This window comes from Marmota marmota, unplaced genomic scaffold, assembly GCF_001458135.2.
Source record: "Marmota marmota marmota unplaced genomic scaffold, marMar, whole genome shotgun sequence".
NCBI lineage: Eukaryota > Metazoa > Chordata > Mammalia > Rodentia > Sciuridae > Marmota > Marmota marmota.
The window spans coordinates 2,200,144-2,218,965 of record NW_025999927.1 but is presented as its reverse complement, the minus strand read 5'-3'; the positions used below and the strand labels follow the sequence as shown (position 1 = coordinate 2,218,965).

At 55.2% G+C, this 18,822-nt stretch overlaps 1 protein-coding gene across 7 annotated transcripts in view; it reads left to right on the top strand.

Moving 5' to 3' along the window:
• Pcnx2 (pecanex 2) overlaps positions 1–18,822 on the top strand; it is a 171,424-nt gene that overhangs the window by 151,913 nt on the left and 689 nt on the right. For 6 of the 7 annotated variants that reach the window (XM_048800374.1, XM_048800376.1, XM_048800373.1 and 3 more), the window contains 5 exons: positions 8,852–8,996; positions 9,402–9,632; positions 10,197–10,471; positions 10,636–10,820; positions 17,391–17,839. In XM_048800374.1, the coding sequence (XP_048656331.1) occupies positions 8,852–8,996; positions 9,402–9,632; positions 10,197–10,471; positions 10,636–10,820; positions 17,391–17,839 (1,285 nt within the window). The remainder of the gene's footprint in view (positions 1–8,851; positions 8,997–9,401; positions 9,633–10,196; positions 10,472–10,635; positions 10,821–17,390; positions 17,840–18,822) is intronic. The other variant, XM_048800377.1, reaches the window with a different exon arrangement.

Here is an 18,822-nt window from a genome sequence, read left to right as displayed (position 1 = left end):
CACATTCCAGGGTTCCCTAAGTTGTTTTGCTTAAAAAAAAGTGGGGGTGGGGGGCTTCCAGAATTGAAAGATTTTAAACTTAAATTTCATAGATGTCTTTAGAGCATTAAAAATGAGGTTTGTATTTCACCCCTCCCTCTTCCTGGCCCCATTCCTCTACTCTACTGGGGAATGTCCCAATATCATTCCCCATTGTCCCAATATTGCCCAGTATTTTTTTTTTTCAGTATTGGGGACAATATTGTCATATTGTGGCATGTGTGAATATGTAACGACACTTCCCACTATTATGTACAACTGTATGCAGCAATAAAAATATGGAAGAAGAAAGAGAAATAGAATTTGAACTCAATTTGGTGTCAGAATCCAGACTCTAAGCCCTATTTTCTTCCTTACTTTATTTTTTATTTTAATTAAATCCTTTTGGCCAAGAGCTGTCTTTCATTCACCTTTTCTTTTCCTCATCCCCAAGTACTTTGTCAGTACCTGGTACATGATAGATATGCCACTAACATTTGTCAAATGGTTGAGTGAATATTGGCCTTCTGATCTCAAAAGGATAGTTTCTGTGACTAGGCTAGGTAGCAAGGGTAGAGAGATTTTGCAGATGAATTAGGGTCTTTAATCAGTCAACTGAGTTAATCAAAAAAGAGATCATCTTGGGTGGGTCGACTGCTTGCTTGGACTATTGGCCTCGAAGGAGCAAAGAGCCATACTGTGTGGAGTGGCATGGTGGGAAAGAGCAGTGCCTCTGGGGCCGAGCTTCAGTCCTATGCTACAGGAACCCATCTCTGCCACAGTCAGAGAGAGAAAGGAAGGAAGCCCTTAACTTCAGACAAGATCATAGCTGTGACCGACACCTTGACTTTAGCCTAATAAGACCACAAACAGAGCGTCCAACTGAACCCATGGGCAGACTCCTCACCTGTGAAAACTGGGAGCAGTCGATGTATGCTGCTTTAAGCTCCTAAATTCGTCATAATTTATTAGAAACAGTAGAAAATGAGTTCAAGTACAGTGTAGTTGAACATGAGATTTGGGGGTTTTGTTGAATTCTTAGATCTGCACGTTACAATGATTAGAAGCATGAACGGGCTTCGGGAGACAGAAGGCAAAGGGCTAAGGGGGACATGTGTGTAGAAAACCTGCTCATTTCCCCTTGCTCCCAAGCCCTCCTCTGATCCTTGCCTGTTAGGAGTTGAGACCCTCTGTTCCACCATACACGGCATCCATGAACATGAGTCTGCCCAAGGTCCAATTTTGTTTCATATTTTCCTTTTCTTCCAGATTCCTGCTGCTATTCTACTGCCCACCATTGATGTGTTCTTTAATATTTTGATATGTTTTGTCTATGTAATAATCCTCATAAAATACAGTGTTACTGAGCTAATGTGTGTGTGTGCCCTTAATTTACATAAGTGCTAGGTGTGATACTTTTCATTCTAACTTATTCTCAAACTTATGATTTCAAGATGTCGTCACAGAGATACAATTAGTTTATGGTGGTTTATTGCCACTATTGCCGAGAGCGCTTCTGTTTCCCTAGTGTTTGGACATCAGGTGGCTTCCACCTCTTCAAACACATCTGCAGGTGCTAGGGTACATGCCTGGGCATGGTATGATGGGCCATGGGCCAGCACTTGCCTGGGTTGATAAGTACTATTGGGTGGCTCTCTGGGTTGGTGTCTGCACTCCTGCCAACAGTATGTGGGAGTTCTGGCTCCCCATAATCTTACTAGAATTTAGTATCACATGACTTCTAGTTCATCCAATCTGATGAATGCTCAAGTCTTACCTCATTGCTCATTCAGGGCTCCCTTCCTGTGACCTACCACCTTCCTTTGCCCTCCCTTCCTTCCTCCCTCTCTTCCTTCCTTCCTTCCTTCCTTCCTTCCTTCCTTCCCTCCTCCCTTCCATACTTCTTTTCTTCTTTCTCTCCTTTTTATTTCAGGTTTATAAAGGTTTCTTATATATCCTGACTCTTTCTTCTAGGCATTGCAACTATTTTCACCCATGTAATTAATTCTTCATGGTTTTTTTAGGGAAGAGTTGGTATTTGTTTTTTATACAATACTTTTATTTTATTTATTGTTTTATGTGGTGCTGAGGATCGAACCTAGGGCCTTGAACGTGCTAAACGAACGCTTTACTGCTGAGCTCTTAATTCTTCATTTTGATGGACCAATTTGCTTTGTGATTTGAGACGTTAGGATCTTTTTTGCAAAGTCTTCCCCAGCCCCTTATCACAATTTTTCCTTTGACATTTAGTTTTTTATTTAATCTGTAATTCATTTTATGTGCGAGAGCATCAGCTTTATCTTTCATTCTGTATCAGATCAGTTTCCCTCAGCACATTCAGGAAGCCGTCTCTTGATCTGCTCATCCCCACTGAGCCGTGGTCCTGCTGTGCCCTATCAGGTGTGGTCAAGCAAGGGTGCCCAGCCGTTTCTGCTGCATTCATCTACTGGCTTCTGTACTAGTGCTGTGCTGATCTTTAAAGAAATCAGTAACTGTGTCCTGTGTGTTAGATTCAGATCCAACAAGAAGCAGAAACCCAGATGGAGGTAGGGCAGGAAGTCAGTGATTAAGAAATGCTTGTGATCTATAGAGCTGGGGAGCAACCAGACCACAGTGCCACCTTGGCCTGTACAGGAGACACCAAAGACAAGCTGGGCTGCCCGAGGCTGTAAGGTGAGTACGGCAAGGTGCCCGGAGGATGCCAAAGCCAAAGTGGCTTTAGACTTGGGCTGTGTCCTCAGAGACATACTCGCCGTATGAGCTCTGCTCTGCCGGGAGCAGGCACACCCTTGGGCATGACACAAAGGTGGCAGTGGACTTCAGGGTGCAGCTGGTGGGGGTGGGTCCCTCATGCCACATCAGAGGGCTGGGAGGCTTCCTGCTGTTCCCCACCAGGTGGTCTGCATGTGGATTCAAGTGTGGATGCTTTAAGACCGATAAAGTGATTCCTGGATCTTAAAATAAATTTTAGAATAAGCTTGTCAAGTTCTTAAAAATATCCTGATGCACTTTATGTTGGAATTGTATAGACTCTGGACTAATTTGGCAAGAATTTGTGTCTTTAAAATGTTAAACTTTGCCATTCACAAACATCATGATTTTTTATTCAGATATATATTGTATAGTTTCTGTGGTTTCAAAAATTCCTCATGAAGCCTTGTGCATTCAGTGAGGTTAAACTTGAGGTGATTTGGAAGATGAATGGCTACTGAAAAGACTCGTCATCGTTTATCTGGTGTATTGTCCCTCAACACACACTGCTGTGCTCTCTTTATATTTAATGTGCAGGAAAATGTCCAATGACTTATTTTCTTTTTACACTCTGTCCTCCATCATTTAAGTGGACGAGCTTCCTCTCTTTAAAGGGGCATTATTAACATAATATCTTCTCTATCCAGAGCGCTTAAGAGGGCTAGCAAATGAGCCAAAGTACTTCAAGTGCTTCGTAAATGAAAAAAGTCTGAGGAGACTGAGTTTTCACAGGGCTAGTGCAAAGTTAGTGGTTGAGACATGCTGTGAACCTTGGGTGGGGGAAAAGTGAGGTTTGGCTTGGGCTGAGACCATCTGTTTGTGAGTCGCAGGGCTTCCTCCTCTTCCCAGCTGGCTACTGCTTTCATCAGGACAGGAGGCTGGTATTTTTAGAATTTGGGGAGTGCTCGCAGATGGTGGTCTTTGCCTTCAATCATTGACAGGATTGTACTGTACCATAGTAGATCTCCTCCTAGGGAAGCACCCTTCCTTCCTGAGTCAGGCTCTGTCATGACATCATGTTCTTTTACACATTGGTAAGTTCAATTTACTCACACTTTCTTTTTTAAATGGATACAATCCCTTTATTTTATTTGTGTATATTTTTCTTTCTTTAGTGTGGTGCTGAGGATCAAATCCAGTGCCTCACATGTGCTAGGCAAGTGCTCTGAGCCACAACTCCATTCCCAATTTGCTCACATTTTATTGACTAATCTTAATTCCTGTTCAAAGTCAGAGAGGCTCGTCATCTGGTGCCTGTGTGTGAGTGTGTGTGGACCCATCATGGTAGTTTTTAAACCAGGAGTGTGCCCAGGTGGACTTTGAGAACCAAAGTGTCCTCCTCACACATTCCATATCAAAGAGTCCCGATGGCTTTTGAATACAGTCCCCTGGTAAGTCTCAGGCACCACCTGGCTTAAGCCTTAGCCTCTGCTTCACTTGACTGATGGGTTAAGGAAATGTTTTGACTTGACAAAAGCTTTGATGGATAATTCCCAAGAAAGAAAATAGGGAGGATGAGAAAACAGTCATCTTAGCTGATGTGCTGAGCACAGTGGGCATAGAGGGGACACAGATGCAGTGTCTCACACTAGGTAAAGCCCAGTGTTGGCCTGGAGGAGGATGGGACAGGGCAGGTGTGTGAGCCACACTGAGCATTTCTTAAACTTGAAGTTGGATACATCTTCCTTGAGCTATCCCTGCTGAAGAGGGCCATGGGCATGCTGGAAGCCCTCAGCAGGAAGCCAGGTCCACTGGCCCTGAAGGCCATTGAGTCGTCATTCCCACCTATCAGGCCCAGTTCTCAACTCCCTGCACCAGAGGCGGGGAGGTAGGTCCCAGCTGATGCGCCACTGACCAAGAAAAAGGTCCGGAGAAGACCCCACGTTTTACAGCCCAGCTGATCTGTTTGTAGAAGGAAATTTGCTGACTCTTGGAGCAGATGAGGCTTCCAACAGGACAAGATGTCACTGTGAACTTGATCTCGAGAAGTGATAACAAATAAAGTCAGGCCAAACTGCACTCTGCCAAGCCCTAACATGCTTCCCAGAGACAGGAGGTCGCCACGTCACCACAAAGCCCTCCTCACACCCAGTGGACTTCGGAAAGGAATGCTCTCCAGAAACCCAGCCATCATCCCTGCTCTTCCTCCTGACCTTCAGTGGGAGACGAGACCTCACACTGGGGCCAGCTGTCGTATTGGATCATCTTGCAAAAAGATGAAGATCTCTTGCCAGAGTGGGGCCAGAGTCTAGAGGAGAAAGAGACGCAGTGAGAGGACACAAAAGCCTGCCTCGGGGGGTGCAGTCGGATCATCAGGACACACCTGGAACCTGGGAGCTGGGGAGGTATCTGGTTAAAAGAGAAGGAAAGCCACGTGCTGGGTGGGGCTCTATGGGGAGGCGCTGCCCAGCGTGTGCAGGGCCTGGGTTCCAGCCCAAGCTCTGCAGGCTGTGAGCAGAGTGTGCACACCGGCTTAAATGTGATGAAATGGGTGGGGCACATGATGTCCCCTCTGAGCTGGCCTTTAAGAAGATATCCCCAGCTGCACGTCCTAAAATCAGCTGTGTTTCCTGGAGAGGTTGGTAGCCTGGGGCTTGCTTCTGAGCTGCTTCAGTGTGGCATGAAATCCTGAGCGATCATTCTCATTATCAAGCCCAGTTTCTCAAATTCTTCCAGTTTGCTCCTCTTAAACAGAGGGGTGATAATAATGTGTCCTTTGCAAAATGATACGAGCCTGTGGGATGGGAAGCACTTGGGAATCCACAGAATCCACAGGTCAGCAGGAAAACGTTGGCTGTCATTCCTCCTCCAGCCTTGCTTTGCTGGTCGTCTGGACCATTCTGTTTGTTGGGGGAACCATAACAGCCGTGGAAGTGGCTGTGAATCCCATGCTCAGTTGCTGGATGCCGTGGAGGGTACGAGAACTTGCCGCAATCCCGGGCAGAGACATGGGCTATGATGCAGGTGGACAGGCATAGGCACTGAGTGTCCCCACAAACAGCAAGCTCAGGGTAACCAGCCTCTGACACACACATTTTACTGCACACATTCTGCAAGCACTGCACCTGGGGCTGCGAGCTGCCCATCAGGAGAAGTGTGGTAGTGTCCATGCACACGTGGGCCTGGTTGGAAATTCGCCAAAGTGAGCAAGTTGTCCTTGTGCTGAGGATGCCCTGTGAGTCCTGCAGAAACTGTGCCCATGTCACATGTGTTTTCCCCAAGGCCTTAAATGTGTTAGGGTCTGACCGCAAACTAAGATGCAGAGGACGACCATTCTCCAGCCCAGGCCTCCTCACTCCAGGCTGCTCTTCTTCCCAGAAGGAGCCGGGCTCCTCAGTAGCAGCGCTGCAGCGTTTGGGCTGGAGGGTCCCCACAGTGCCATCCCACACATTGTAGAGGCACCCTATCCTCCACTCAGGGGATGCCAGGAGCATCACCCACAGCAGCTGTGACATCAGAGATGTCCCCAGATGTCACCAACAGCCCCCTGGGACCAAAGTCACCACAGCTTGAGAGGGTGCAGGATAGATAGGTCACTGAGCTGGTTAGTGACCCTGAGCAAAACCGAGGCTCAAAGGACCCAGGGTCCTGTCTCTGGAGCAGAGCTATGAGGACCCCAAGAGCAGCAGAAGCTGAGATACTACCTGGCTGGCTGGCTCCAGATCGTCTTCGCCATGAAGGAGTGGGCACTGGCCAGCTGAGCTGGGCACACACGAGCCTGGGGTGGACTTGGAGCTACAGTCCAGGAAGAACGGGCTCTGCAGGCAGCCTTCAGTCAGAGGGCCGAAGCACCATGCTTCCTCTCTGCAGCCATCCCAGCTGGTGGCATCCAGGATGGCAATGCGACAGGTCTGCCAGGCCACGCGGTACCGGCACACAGTAGCCTTCTCAGCCGCATGTGCCTGCTGTTCCAGCTCAGAGGACTGATCTCAGCATCAGCGGCTCACAGTCGGCTTCAAGCCGGGTGTGCTTCTGGAGGCGTCTCTGGCCGTAGTCCTTGGTTCTCCACATGGGCACACGCTCCCTAACATGTGACCGTGCATGCGGGGTTTGTTTGGGCCCACCTCCTGCTCTGCCCTGGAGTAATCCCAGCATCAGAGCTGGGTGTCCTCTCTGCTGACTGCCTGCTGCGGGGCTCCTCCCTCCTCAGGTGGGCTGAGTGGGGCTGCCCTGCTTCCTAGCCCCACCTACGCTCGCACCCCTCTCTCCTGGCAAGGACAGCCCATTCCAGCTAGGCTGGGGCGGGAGCTGTCATTCCTCAGCGGTTTCCTGTGAGCGCCATATCCAGTAGTGCTGCAGGTGTCCCAGAGCCCTGCTCCCCGCTGCCCACACCATCCCGCCCGCCTCTTCATTCTCTCAAGAGAAAAGACAGGTAATGAAACACCTTCCTATAGGACATCTCCATCTGTGAGGCCCCAGCTGGGGCTGCTGAAGGTCATTCCAATAGCACAGCATTGAGCTCCACGCCGTGTTCTTTCCTGGGAGGACAGAAAGGGCAACTGACGTGTGTACTCAGGCCTCAGGTGGAGGCGCAAGCATCTGAGCAAGGCTCCGTGGAAACCTGGTTTTCCCAAGAGGAGTAAGCAGGAGGGAGCCACCCTGCAGACCAGGCCACTCTGCCCACGCCTCGCTGTGCCTGTTGGTGCTGCAGGTGTGTGGCAGGCCTCTGTGCACTGTCCCCCTCCCACATCTGGAGGCTGCTGCTCTGGACCTGTGTGAGGCTGGGTGCACTCGCAGCCTGCATCCCTGACCCCTGCCCGAGCAGTTCCCCACTTCAGTGCCCAGCGCCCGCCCCAGACCGCAACATCTCCAGATGTCTCGGTGAGAGCGAAGCAGGCCTGAGTCATGACTGATGGCCTCCACTCCTGGCAGTAGCCCTTCTGCTAGGCTGCCAGTCTCACCTGCCCCACGACTGCCTCTCAGTGCCTCCCAGGTGACGGGCTGCTGCTCACAGCCCCAGGAAGCGTTTGCTCTGCAAGGCAGGATCCTCTGAGCAAGGAAGCTTCTAGCATCTCCTTCTGGAAGATTCCAGGCTCTTCAGGCCACAACACCCTGAGCCCTACCTGACCAGCCCAGCTGCTCCTACTTCTCAATCTGCTCTGCTCAAAGCCTCAGCATCTTCTCAAGGGAGTTCCAGGAGGAAATGAATGACGATGGTATCTCTCAGGGTGAGAAGCTAAGACAGCAGTCACTGGGACTATTCCCTGATGTGCAGGTCTAATGTGCTGTGTTGGTCAGACTTCGGCTCAGCGAGCCAGCTCATTAAGTCCTTAGGAGCAGAGGCCCCTGGGGATCCTCCTCCGCCCCTGCTGTGGGGATTCTCCTATCCTATCCAGCACCCAGCACCATCTGGGACGCCGTTTCCTGTACTTGCCTCACAACTACCCCTCAGGGTGTTGACAGTGACTGTGCAGAGTGTAGTAATAGAAGTAAGGGGTGGACGCAAAGAGGGACTGTCCTCAGGTGCAAAAGTGGCTTTCCCAAGCCCACTCCCATGTCAACCAAAACAAAGGCCCCATCCCTGAGCAAGTTCCCCAGAGTGGCAGCCCTGTCCCCACCCAGGCACCGCTTGGTGATCTGCGGGCAAGATGGCAAGCACAGCAGTGGGAGCAGCTGGAAATGGGAAACCGGGCTCTACCCCAGGCACTGGACAGGGCGCGCTGGGGACAGACGTGCTCCCAGAACCCACTTCAGTCTTCCTCTCTGAGTCTGGTGGTGGGATCCAGTTTTTGTCATGAGTGCCGCAGTCCACAGATAACACCCAGGGACACAGGTGCTGGGTGCAGCTTGGCCGGCATGGTCCCCTCCTGAGAGAGAGGGCAGGGGCCTGGGGTGCTCGGCCTGCTGTCCAGAGTGCACAGGTGGGAGATGAGGGAGGTGGCCCCACACTCAGCACTGACAGGGACATGAACCCGGCTCCAGGGTGTTCATACTCTGAGGCGAGTCCAGAGTTGGCTCCGTCCCCTGCCGGATTGGCCTACATTATTAAGATAGTTTTTCAGTGGGAGACTCAGGCCTGGTCTTAATGACAGGAATCCTGGCAGGCCTGGTGGCAGTCAGCAGTGACCACTTTGTCTTGCAGCCTGGATGCCTTCCTGCATGGCCTCCATGCCCTCTTCAAGGGTGACTTCAGGGTGACAGCACGGGATGAGTGGGTGTTTGCTGACATGGACCTTCTGCACAAAGTTGTCGCTCCTGCCATCAGAATGTCCCTGAAGCTGCACCAGGTAAAGAGTGCAAGCCAGAAGCTACAGAGGGAAAATGGCCTTGGACCCTGCATTCCCCTCTCTCTACAGGGCGCTGGGGACACTTCCTTGCTTGTGACTCACAGTGAGGCCACCAGAGAGTCTTGGCATTGGTCAAAGATGATTTGCCCTCAGGAGCTGCTAGGATGAGGGAGTGGTCCCCAAAAGAAGAGGGGTCCTGGCCAGGGTCAGAGACACTAGAGTGCCCAGCCCATATCTGAGAGGCCCAGGGGCCTGTGTCCTGAAGCTCCTCCCTAGGACGTTCCCTTGGTCATGGCCATGAGATGAGGGGAGGTGGATGGGTGGAGGCAGGACTTGGCTTTGGAGGCCATCTACACTGACCCTGACCAGCGGGGCTGCTGATGGGACCTGGGCTCCCCACACCAGGACCAGTTCACCTGCCCAGACGAGTATGAAGACCCTGCGGTGCTCTATGAGGCCATCCAGTCCTTTGAGAAGAAGGTAGTGATCTGCCACGAGGGGGACCCCGCCTGGAGGGGCGCCGTGCTCTCCAACAGGGAGGAGCTGCTGACCCTGCGGCACGTGGTGGACGAGGGTGCTGATGAGTACAAGGTGGTCATGCTGCACAGAGGCTTCCTGAGCTTCAAGGTGATCAAGGTAGGTGCACCTCCCTCACAGCGTGCCCCCTGCCCGCCCCGCAGCGTGCCCCAGGAGATGCAGGGAGCAGCAGCAGCCACTCAAGAGCCCTGGTGCAGAGGAGCAAACCAGAGCAGTGCTGGGCAGCATGCAAGGCTGGGCCAGACACTGGGAGCCACAGGGCCAGCACCCCATGGTAAAGCCAGTGTGGTGAGCACTCGGGCCAGGAGTCCTGGCTACCACGCTTTAGACGGGAGTCAGGATCTGACTCTGCCGGACTTCCTAAGCCTCTGGCATTCTCCAGTGGCCTGTTCATGAAGCAAGACTAACCGGCCAGACCCCTCCTTTGATACAGGTTCGAACCACCTCCTAAAACAGAGCCTTATTTCCTTTCTTTGCCCCTCAGTTTCCTCCATGAAAATGGCATCCTCTCTGTGTCGTGGGACTGACTGTGAGGAAGCCTTAGTGTCTTAGGCCTCAGTGTAACAGTCACAGATACCCAGTCCAGAGCCCTGACCGCTTGCTGCAGGCTAGACCACGACAGGAAGTGGGCTGCCCACTTCCCTCGCTGTCGCCCATCCGCAGGTGAACAAGGAGTGCGTGCGCGGGCTCTGGGCCGGGCAGCAGCAGGAGCTCATCTTCCTCCGCAACCGCAACCCGGAGCGCGGCAGCATCCAGAACAACAAGCAGGTCCTGCGGAACCTGGTCAATTCCTCCTGCGACCAGCCCCTGGGCTACCCCATGTACGTCTCCCCGCTGACCACGTCCTATCTGGGGACGCACAGGCAGATGAAGCACGTGTGGGGCGGACCCATCACCTTGGACAGACTGAGGGCGTGGTTCCGGGCCAGGTGGCTCAGGTAGGATTGGGCCTCTCCAGGGTACTGGAGGGTGGGGTGACCATCACAGAGTTACAGGGAAAGAAGTGCTTAGACAAACCAAGGCTGAGACCTCGCTGGGTGACAGGGTCCGAGGGGGCCCCGTGGGGCGCAGCAGAGCAGGGGCTGAGTGTCTCTCCCTGCAGCATGCGCAAGGACTGCAGTGTGGGACAGCACAACAGGGGCAACATCGAGGATGTGGATGGAGGCGGAGCCCCTACAGCGGGCAGCTACGCGCCAAGTGGAGACAGCAGGGAGAGCAGCGCGGAGCATGCCCAGAAAGGTGGCCCCCAGCACTGGACCTCATCACGGGAAGGAGCCCAGAGGACAGGTGGGTGCAGCAGGGCCCGCCCCTGGTGCCACAAGCTCCCTTCTGCATTAAAAACAAGCTCTGGCCACAGCGACTCAGAATTCACACTCCTACAGAGATCTGCTCAGACCAAACCTCCGTTTGTTAGTCCAGCTTTGGTCATGTCTGTCACCTTGGGTTGCCATTCATCTGTCCTTCTGCCCAGTGGTCACTCCCTTCCCTTCCAGCCCTCTCGCATGTCCTTCTTGGGTCTGGCTGTGTTGTGGCTGCATCCTTTCTTTCTGTGCAGAGAGGCCTCTGCCCTGCTGCTCTCGTGGACCTCCCAGAGGACAGCAACAGGGAGGGAGGGAGGTACCAGCAGATGGGAACATGGGGGTGTCCAGGGCTGAGTCTAAACTTTAAAGCCTGTTGAACTGATGCCCACGCAGGCTCGGCCAGATGGTGGAAGCTCTGAAACTCACTGGTGGTGCTGTTCTGGGAGGAGGATGGTTGGGCTGGAAAGGAGAGCCGAGGGTTTGCAGAGGACGAGTCCTGAGGACACAGGGCAGGCAGGTGCTCTGTCCTGGTCCTGCTAGGCCTTGGCTTGGCCCTCTGCAACCTGCGAGTGGCTTCATCTCTGGCCTTGGTTCTTCCTTTCTCCACTTCCAGCAGCATTTACCAAGCACCTTGGCACGTGTTGTGCCTGCCAGCTCTGCCCCTGCCAGCTCTGACCCACCAGCTCTGCCCCAGACGAGCTGGAAGGGCAGGCCTGCCTGGGAGAGCCCAGAGCAAGGCAGAGCAGGAAGAGAGGCGATGGGAATATGTGAACATGGGCAGATAGATGGACCGATGGATAAGAGATTGAGATGGATGGTGGGCGGGAGATAGATGATGGACACAGAGAGATGGATGAGAGAGAGAGACAGACAGGTGAGAAACTGGGAGAGGTGGGCAGCAGATGGTAGATAACAGGTGGGTGATGGATGGAGAGAGATGGATGACAGGTGGGAGGTAGACAGAAAATTGACAGAGGATGGAAAGGTAGACAGGTAGATAGGGGCATGGCCAAAAAGCTGACATCAGCTTCTCAGAAGAAGAAAACAGGGCTCCCTCCCCAGCCGCCTGCCCTGTGCCGGGCACAGCACCCCCAGGCCTCCGGGCTGCCCCATGGTCAGCATCTTGCATATGTTTGATTCTGTCCTCGAGTGCTGCTGTGTGGGGCCATGCTGAGGGCTGCGGGGCACAGGCTAACTGTCCTCTCCAGGACACTAATGTCTAGGTGCATTCGCTGTGCCCACCTGCAGATGGGGACACTGGCACAGTGGGGCAACTCCTTACCCTAAGGCACCCAGCTAGTAAGTGGCCAGCCTGGACATATAGCAGGACGTCCAGAATCTGCAGTCCTACCCCTGTGGCCCTAGCCTCTGGTGCTCCCTCTGCCTCTGGGAGAGTCCCTGCACCATGACTCTGTCCTGGCAAGGGCCCCAGGGACCTTCCTTCTGGACCCACAGGCAGGCAAAGCAGACATCTGGTTCTTCCTGAGGCAGACAGCCAGGGTTCCTGGATTCTGTGCTGTGGCAGGGGAGGGGAAAGAAGTGGGGCAGGGGCAGCCAAGTCCCTCCCTGGTTCTGCAAGCTTCCATACCAGAGGGAAGGTGGTCTGGGTGATGTCCTGAGCTGGTGCCCAGCAGAGGATCAAGAGCTGGAGAGGGGAGGGGAGGGGAGGCTCTCGGCCTCTCTGGCCTTCCTGCAGCTGGAGGTCACATGTGTCCCTGGCACCCTCTCCAGGGTGGCCTTCTTCCTGCTCAGGTTGGTTCTTCTCGCTCAGCCACTGATGCCAGGGCTCACAGTGCACCTGGCAGGTCTGTGGGGCTGCCACATCCAGGCCAGAGCCCAGCGACTCAAGCAGCAGGGACTTCTTGTCCCACAGACTGAAGGCTGGGCATCCCACGACAAGGGGTCACAGGACCATGAGAGAAGCCATTCCAAGTCCCTCCCCTGGCTTCCAGTGGTTGCCAGCTATCTGTGGTGCTCTGTGGCTCTCGTCTCTGTCCCCATGCAGTGTCCAAACATCCCCTTTCTAAGGACACTGTGGACTGGAGGCCCACCCTGCCTGGTGTGGCCTCCTCTTGACCCACATGATGACCCATTTCCATGTAAGGTTGCCCGGAGAGGAGCAGGGTTCGGGCTTCCTCGTGTGGATATGGAGGGACCTGCACAACCCGTCACAGAGCCCAAGCCTTCCCCTGTCCTCGGGCCTCTCCCTGAGCACTCTTGACCTCTCACAGTGGAGCTGGGCCTCTCCTGCTGGCCTCCTCTGCCACGCAGACTCCTTGTCCCCCTCAGGGCCCTGTCCCCTTGAACGTGCCTCTCCCACCTAGGCTCACCCTGCCTAGCCTCCCCCTCCTGCCTCCCCTCTGCCAACCCACATCTATTTTCTGTGGTCAGAGCTGCCCCATAATAGGGCTGAGCTGCCCCCTGCCCTGTACTCAGGGTGCTGGCCCCACAGTGGGGCCTGCCTGACCTACAGAGTCTGGGGTGGGCACCCACAGAGCATGCCACTCTTCCAGTGCCCCACACCCTACCCAGGGAAGGATGCACACCCTGAAGGAGGGGCTGCACCCACCCCGGGAGGCAGGCCTGGGGAGAGGCCTGTGCACACCCCTGTCCCCACAGCTGGGGGCTGAGTAGGCCCCTAAGTGCCAGGTAGGGGCTGCACAGGGGCTGGTGCTGTGCTCAGCTGACACTAGCTGACAGCAGTGGCCCCTCCAGCTGACCCAATGGCACGAAGCTTCCCAGAGGGCCAAGGCTGGGCTCTTAGGTTCAGGATCTCCAGGTCCACTGGCTATCAGGGTTGTCATCAGAACCAGGTGAAGTGGGGCCATAAGCACTGACCCTGTTGGCTCTCCAAAGTGCACTGAGCCCCTGCCAACATGCCAACCTGCAGGACTCTGCACCCAGCAGGCTCTCAGGAGACCAAGCAGGGTGCTCACCTTGGAATGCTTGGTGACAGGGGCCTGGCCATGCTGAGCTGGAAGGGCCTGGGCAGAGGGGCCAAAGGCAGCTGACCTGTGTCCTCCTTGAAAGGAAGACCATGCCTGGGTCCCCTGCAGACTCCTAGCACAGCCAGACCATCCCCAAAGGTCTGCTGAAAGGCACACGCCACGGGGCAGCCCCTCCAGAACACTGTGAGTCCCCAAGGGCCAGTGAACTAAGGAAAGGTGATGGATACGTGTCCTGGGCAGCTGGCAGGGGATGCCCCGCCTGCCCTCCCGTACTGCTGAGCTGGGCACATGCAGACTGCCCAGGCTTTGCCACCCCCAAGTGTGATCCTGTGTGACTCTTGTCTAAAGCCCACGTGGGGTCCTCCCACAGGGGTACAAACAATGCTTCCTCTCGGGGGGGGGGGGGCAGCTGGGGGGATTGCATCCAAAACACTTTCCCAGGAATGGCTCGTGTGCTAGGGAATTCTACACACACCCTGGGCAGAGCAGTGCTTGAAGGAGACAGAGGCCAGAGAGGGTGGGTGCCCTTTGTCCCCACTGTAGCTAAGCTGGGAAGGGCGTTTGCTGGCTCCTCAGGGGAGCTGACAGCAGTGCTCACCCCCGCCCCCGGGGTGGCCTAAGGCCCAGCTGTGTGCCCTAGTCCACAGCCCCCACAGTTAGACGACCCTCCCACACACTGTGAGCACCATGTTGGAGCCGGGCCTCAGAGACTGTGTGCCTCCTCAGGGTCCAGCGCTGCGGACCCTCAGACCCAGTGAATGGCAGTGCTGGGCGCTGAGGTGACAGAAACAGCACAGGAGTCCTTTGCTTCCGGAAGCTGGGCAAAAGGCAGGGAGGACCTCACACAAAGCACACGGTATGCCAAGTGGCAGGTGAGAGCTGGGCAAGGGGGGTCCTCAGAGTGGGGACCTGCCCCTAGGGGCAGGATAGGCTCAGTAGGTAGCCGTGAGGGAGTAGTTCTGAAGGACGGAGGGCAGTTCCACCCTAGTGACCAAGGCAGGGGCCTCATGTCCATCCCTCCCCTGCTCAGTTCCTACCACACACCCCAATTCCGAGCTCTTGCCAGATGCCCTTCCGGATGCCTCCCCGGGCCCTGGGCCATGCATCTGTGATAGAGTGCTCCACACTCTGCACCGCTGCCCAGTCTTGACGTTCCAACCCCGACTAGGAGCTGCCTGCCAGCTACCTTGCTGGGGTGAAGTATGTGTCATGGCTGGAGGAGAGGAGCAGCGGGGGCTGGGACCTCTCCTGACGCAGCTGGAAACCCTCCCTACCTGGTCCCAAGGTGCAGAGGGAAGCTCCTGCTCCCAGGGCTGAGGCTCTCAGATGTGGACCAGAGACCAGGGACAAGGAACAAGGAGCGTGACTTATGTCACACTTCCATTCAGGTTCAAGGCCTCCCTGGGAGCCCTCATGTGACAACACAGCAGCTGGCAGTCAGTGAGACCACAGAACTAGGGCCCTGGAAGCAGAGATGGACACAGCGTGGTCTGCCTGCTTCTTGTAAAATTAAAATTAAAAAAAAAAAAAGCAAAACAAAAAATACATCTGAAGCAAAGACATGCAGGAGGGTCCTTGCCCTGCATACACACAGCAGGGTGCTTGTCCCTTTGTCCCTGGCATTAGCAGGAAAGCCCCTTTCAAGTGCAGGTGGTCTGTGGGGCATGGAAAGCACCGGTGGTTGGACAGTGTGGAGGATTTGGGGAGGGGCTCAGCCTCTCACAGACGTCACCATCCTGCTCTCAATTCTGACTCATCCTTTTCTCCCCTCTTTTTCTTCCTTCTGGAAGAGCAACACATGCCATCACTCAGAAGGCTCCTCCAGGCCATGCATTGCTGCTCTGTGGCACAGGTGGTGGGCACCAGGCCAGGCCAAGCTCACCCCCAAGGGGCCAGGGCCAGTCCTGGGGACTGCGTGCAGTCCCACAAGCTGGGTCCCCACTTTCTCAGCCTGCAGGTGGGACAGAGTGAGGTGGGGCACCCATGCCTTCTGGAAGCAGAGACACCAGCCATCGAAGCTTCCAACCTGGCATGCAGTCAACGAGAGGCGGGTGGCCCTTCGGCGAGAAAGCCCTGGGGGGGAAGCAGCAGGTGGACGGCTACTGGGCGTTCCATGGGACCTTTGTTCCCTGACGGGCTCTGTCTCAAAGGCTATCCCTGCTCAGGTTCTCATGTAGACATACAAAAACACTTCTAATCCCTGGGTGCCCAGCTAATAATGTGGCACTTAAGCCCTCTGTGTGTGCCAGTCAGCATCTGATGGGAACAGCTTCAGAAGACGAGCTGTGAGGTCACAGTGCTGTTGTCACCAGCTGCCCATCAAGAATAAGCTTTTTTTTTTTTTAATTTATACATGGACACAATGCCTTTATTTTGTTTATTTATTTTTTTGTGGTGCTGAGGATTGAACCCAGTGCATCACATGTGCGAGGCAAGGGTTCCACCACTGAGCCACACCCCAGCCCAAGATGACCTTTTAAAAGCAGGGCCTGGGGACTGGACATGCTTGTCATGCAGTCCAGCATCGCCACTAGCACCTGACATGCTCCCAGCTGCTGGGCATTTGCACGACACCAGGGCACAGGCAGACCCACTGATGTGCCCCTCCTCAGAGGCACAGGGCTGAGTCTAATCCTTCCCTCAAGAATAGCCTTGCTTAGACAAGTGTCAGCAAGAGCCAGGGAGGAATGGCTGGCAAAGGGCATCTGGCTACAGCAGGCAAGATGGCCACCACAACCGAGGCCTGGGCCTGGCAGATATATGGGTGTCAGTCACCTGAAAGACCCCGACCTCAACAGAAATGTCTAGAGAACAAAGTGCCCAGCACATGGTCCAAGCTGCCTCCCTCTTTCAAGGCAACTGAAAATGACCAAACTCTGCCTGTTTTCCTGTATTACCAAGAAGACTAGATCAGCACAGTAACCTAGGTCCTGGGTCAGAAACAAGCTCAGATCGGCTCTCTGCAGCCACGGTCCTTGTCTGGGTTTGCCTGGACTGAGGAGGTGCAGGACCTTCAGTGCCAATATCAGGAAAGTGCCGGGCAAACCCAGCAGGTGGGTCACCCTGGCCACAGTTCCCCTCCCACCCCACCCTTGGCTTTCAGCACCCTTAGCAAGTCTTGCAGTCCTCAGGGCCTTGACTGGGGGAGGGACCAGGCCAGTGGATAGTAAAAGCTCCCAGGCCTTGTCCTGGCCCTGCAGAGTGACTTCCTGGGCTCCCTGGCCTACAGCACCACACAGACACTGACTTCCCTGGCCACCCGCTAAAATGATGAAGTTTTTTATTTTATTCTTAATCTGCACATATTTATGGGGTACAGTCTACACCTCAATGCACGTCCATGATGTGTTATCATCAAACCAGGGTAACTCGCATTTCATCTCCTCTAACACTTGTTGTTTCTGTGTTGTGGACCCTAAAGCTCTTCTACCCAGTTGTTTTGAAATACATCACAACCATTGCCAATGGCTGTCCCCTCCTGTGCCTCCCCTCGTCTGCCTGATTGGTACCATCCCTAACCCCAGTGGAGGGCATACAGACCCCACCTCCCCGAGTGCCTCCCACCCAGGCCTCACATGGACCAACAGTGCCCTCTCCTCTCCCCACAGGCAGGAGGAAGGGCCGGAGCCAGTCTGTCCAGGCGCACCCAGCCCTGAGCCAGAGGCCACCCGCCCTGAGCTCCTCAGGGCCCATCCTGGAGAGCTGCCAGGCCTTCCTGCAGACCTCCACGTCAGTCCATGAGCTGGCCCAGCGGCCCTCGGGCAGCCAACTCTCCTTGCACACCTCCGACGCCTCCCTGCATTCTCAGCCGCCACCTGTCACCACCACAGGCCACCTGAGTGTCCGTGAGCGGGCAGAGGCACTCATCCGATCCAGCCTGGGCTCCTCCACCAGCTCCACCCTCAGCTTCCTCTTCGGCAAGAGGAGCTTCTCCAGTGCGCTGGTCATTTCTGGGCTCTCTGCCGCAGAGGGGGGGAACACCAGCGACACCCAGTCCTCCAGCAGCGTCAACATCGTGATGGGCCCCTCGGCCAGGGCCACTGGCCAGGCCACACGGGTAAGGGCCGGTGATCTCTGGCCTGTGCTGCAGTGCATGTCCCCTGTGGGGGGCCACTCAGGCCTCTGGGCCCCACCTCCTGCTGCAGGACCTTGGCTCCTCTGCAGGGCTCCCAGGGCAGCAGGGGGCTTGAAACAAAGCTGCTTGGTGCTGAGCCATGGTAAATAGCAAGCCCCTACAGACGCTCTGCAGAAGGGCATCCTGGACCCTCAGCCCATGGGTGGGGAGCATGCGCCCCCACCCCAGCAGAAGCAGGGCTAGCTTCTGCCTCAGCTGTCCAGCCTTAGGGAGAGGAAAGGACAGCAGCACTGGGGTTTAGCCATCGTAGTCCCCATCCCTTAGGTCTACCTTTAAAGCTGTGGGCGGGCGGCCACTTTCAGGTACTTCAATACTAGAAAGTGAATTCTAAGGACCCTGAGCAGATACGCTGTCAGTGTCCAGAGTCCAGGCTGGCTAACTTGCCTACCTGACGAGTCAGGGCGAGGGGCCTCAGAGTGGGAGGCCCCACGGGTTCCTGCCTGGAGGTCATCAGGGACCCCCTTCCAGGTGCAGTCGTTTGGAGGTGGGATCATACCTGAGCACCCTCAGAGGTGCCCTGCTGCCCCTCCAGGGGCGCCAAGGTCGGGCCAGGTGACCCAGGAAGAATCTGGGGCCCAGCAAAGGCATGTCCCCTGTGGGGGCCACTCAGGCCTCCTGGAGCCCCAGGCCATGCGGGCCCAGGGGAAAGGCAGGCTGTCCAGGAGACTTCCCAAGCTGGGTGTCCTTCTGAATGCTTGTTCCCCGTCCCCAGCAGGAAGGCCACATGCACTCCTCCACCCGTCGTCGGTCAGCCCGTCTGAGGGTGGTTCTGGGAATCTGGAACACTCCCTTCCCTGTCTCCAACAAGCCTCCAGAACCCAAGGCCTCCATGTCCCTGGGCCAGCCTGCAGTGTTGTGGTCGCGCCGGAGCTGGGGCTGAGCATGAGGCGGTGCTGCCTGGGGCC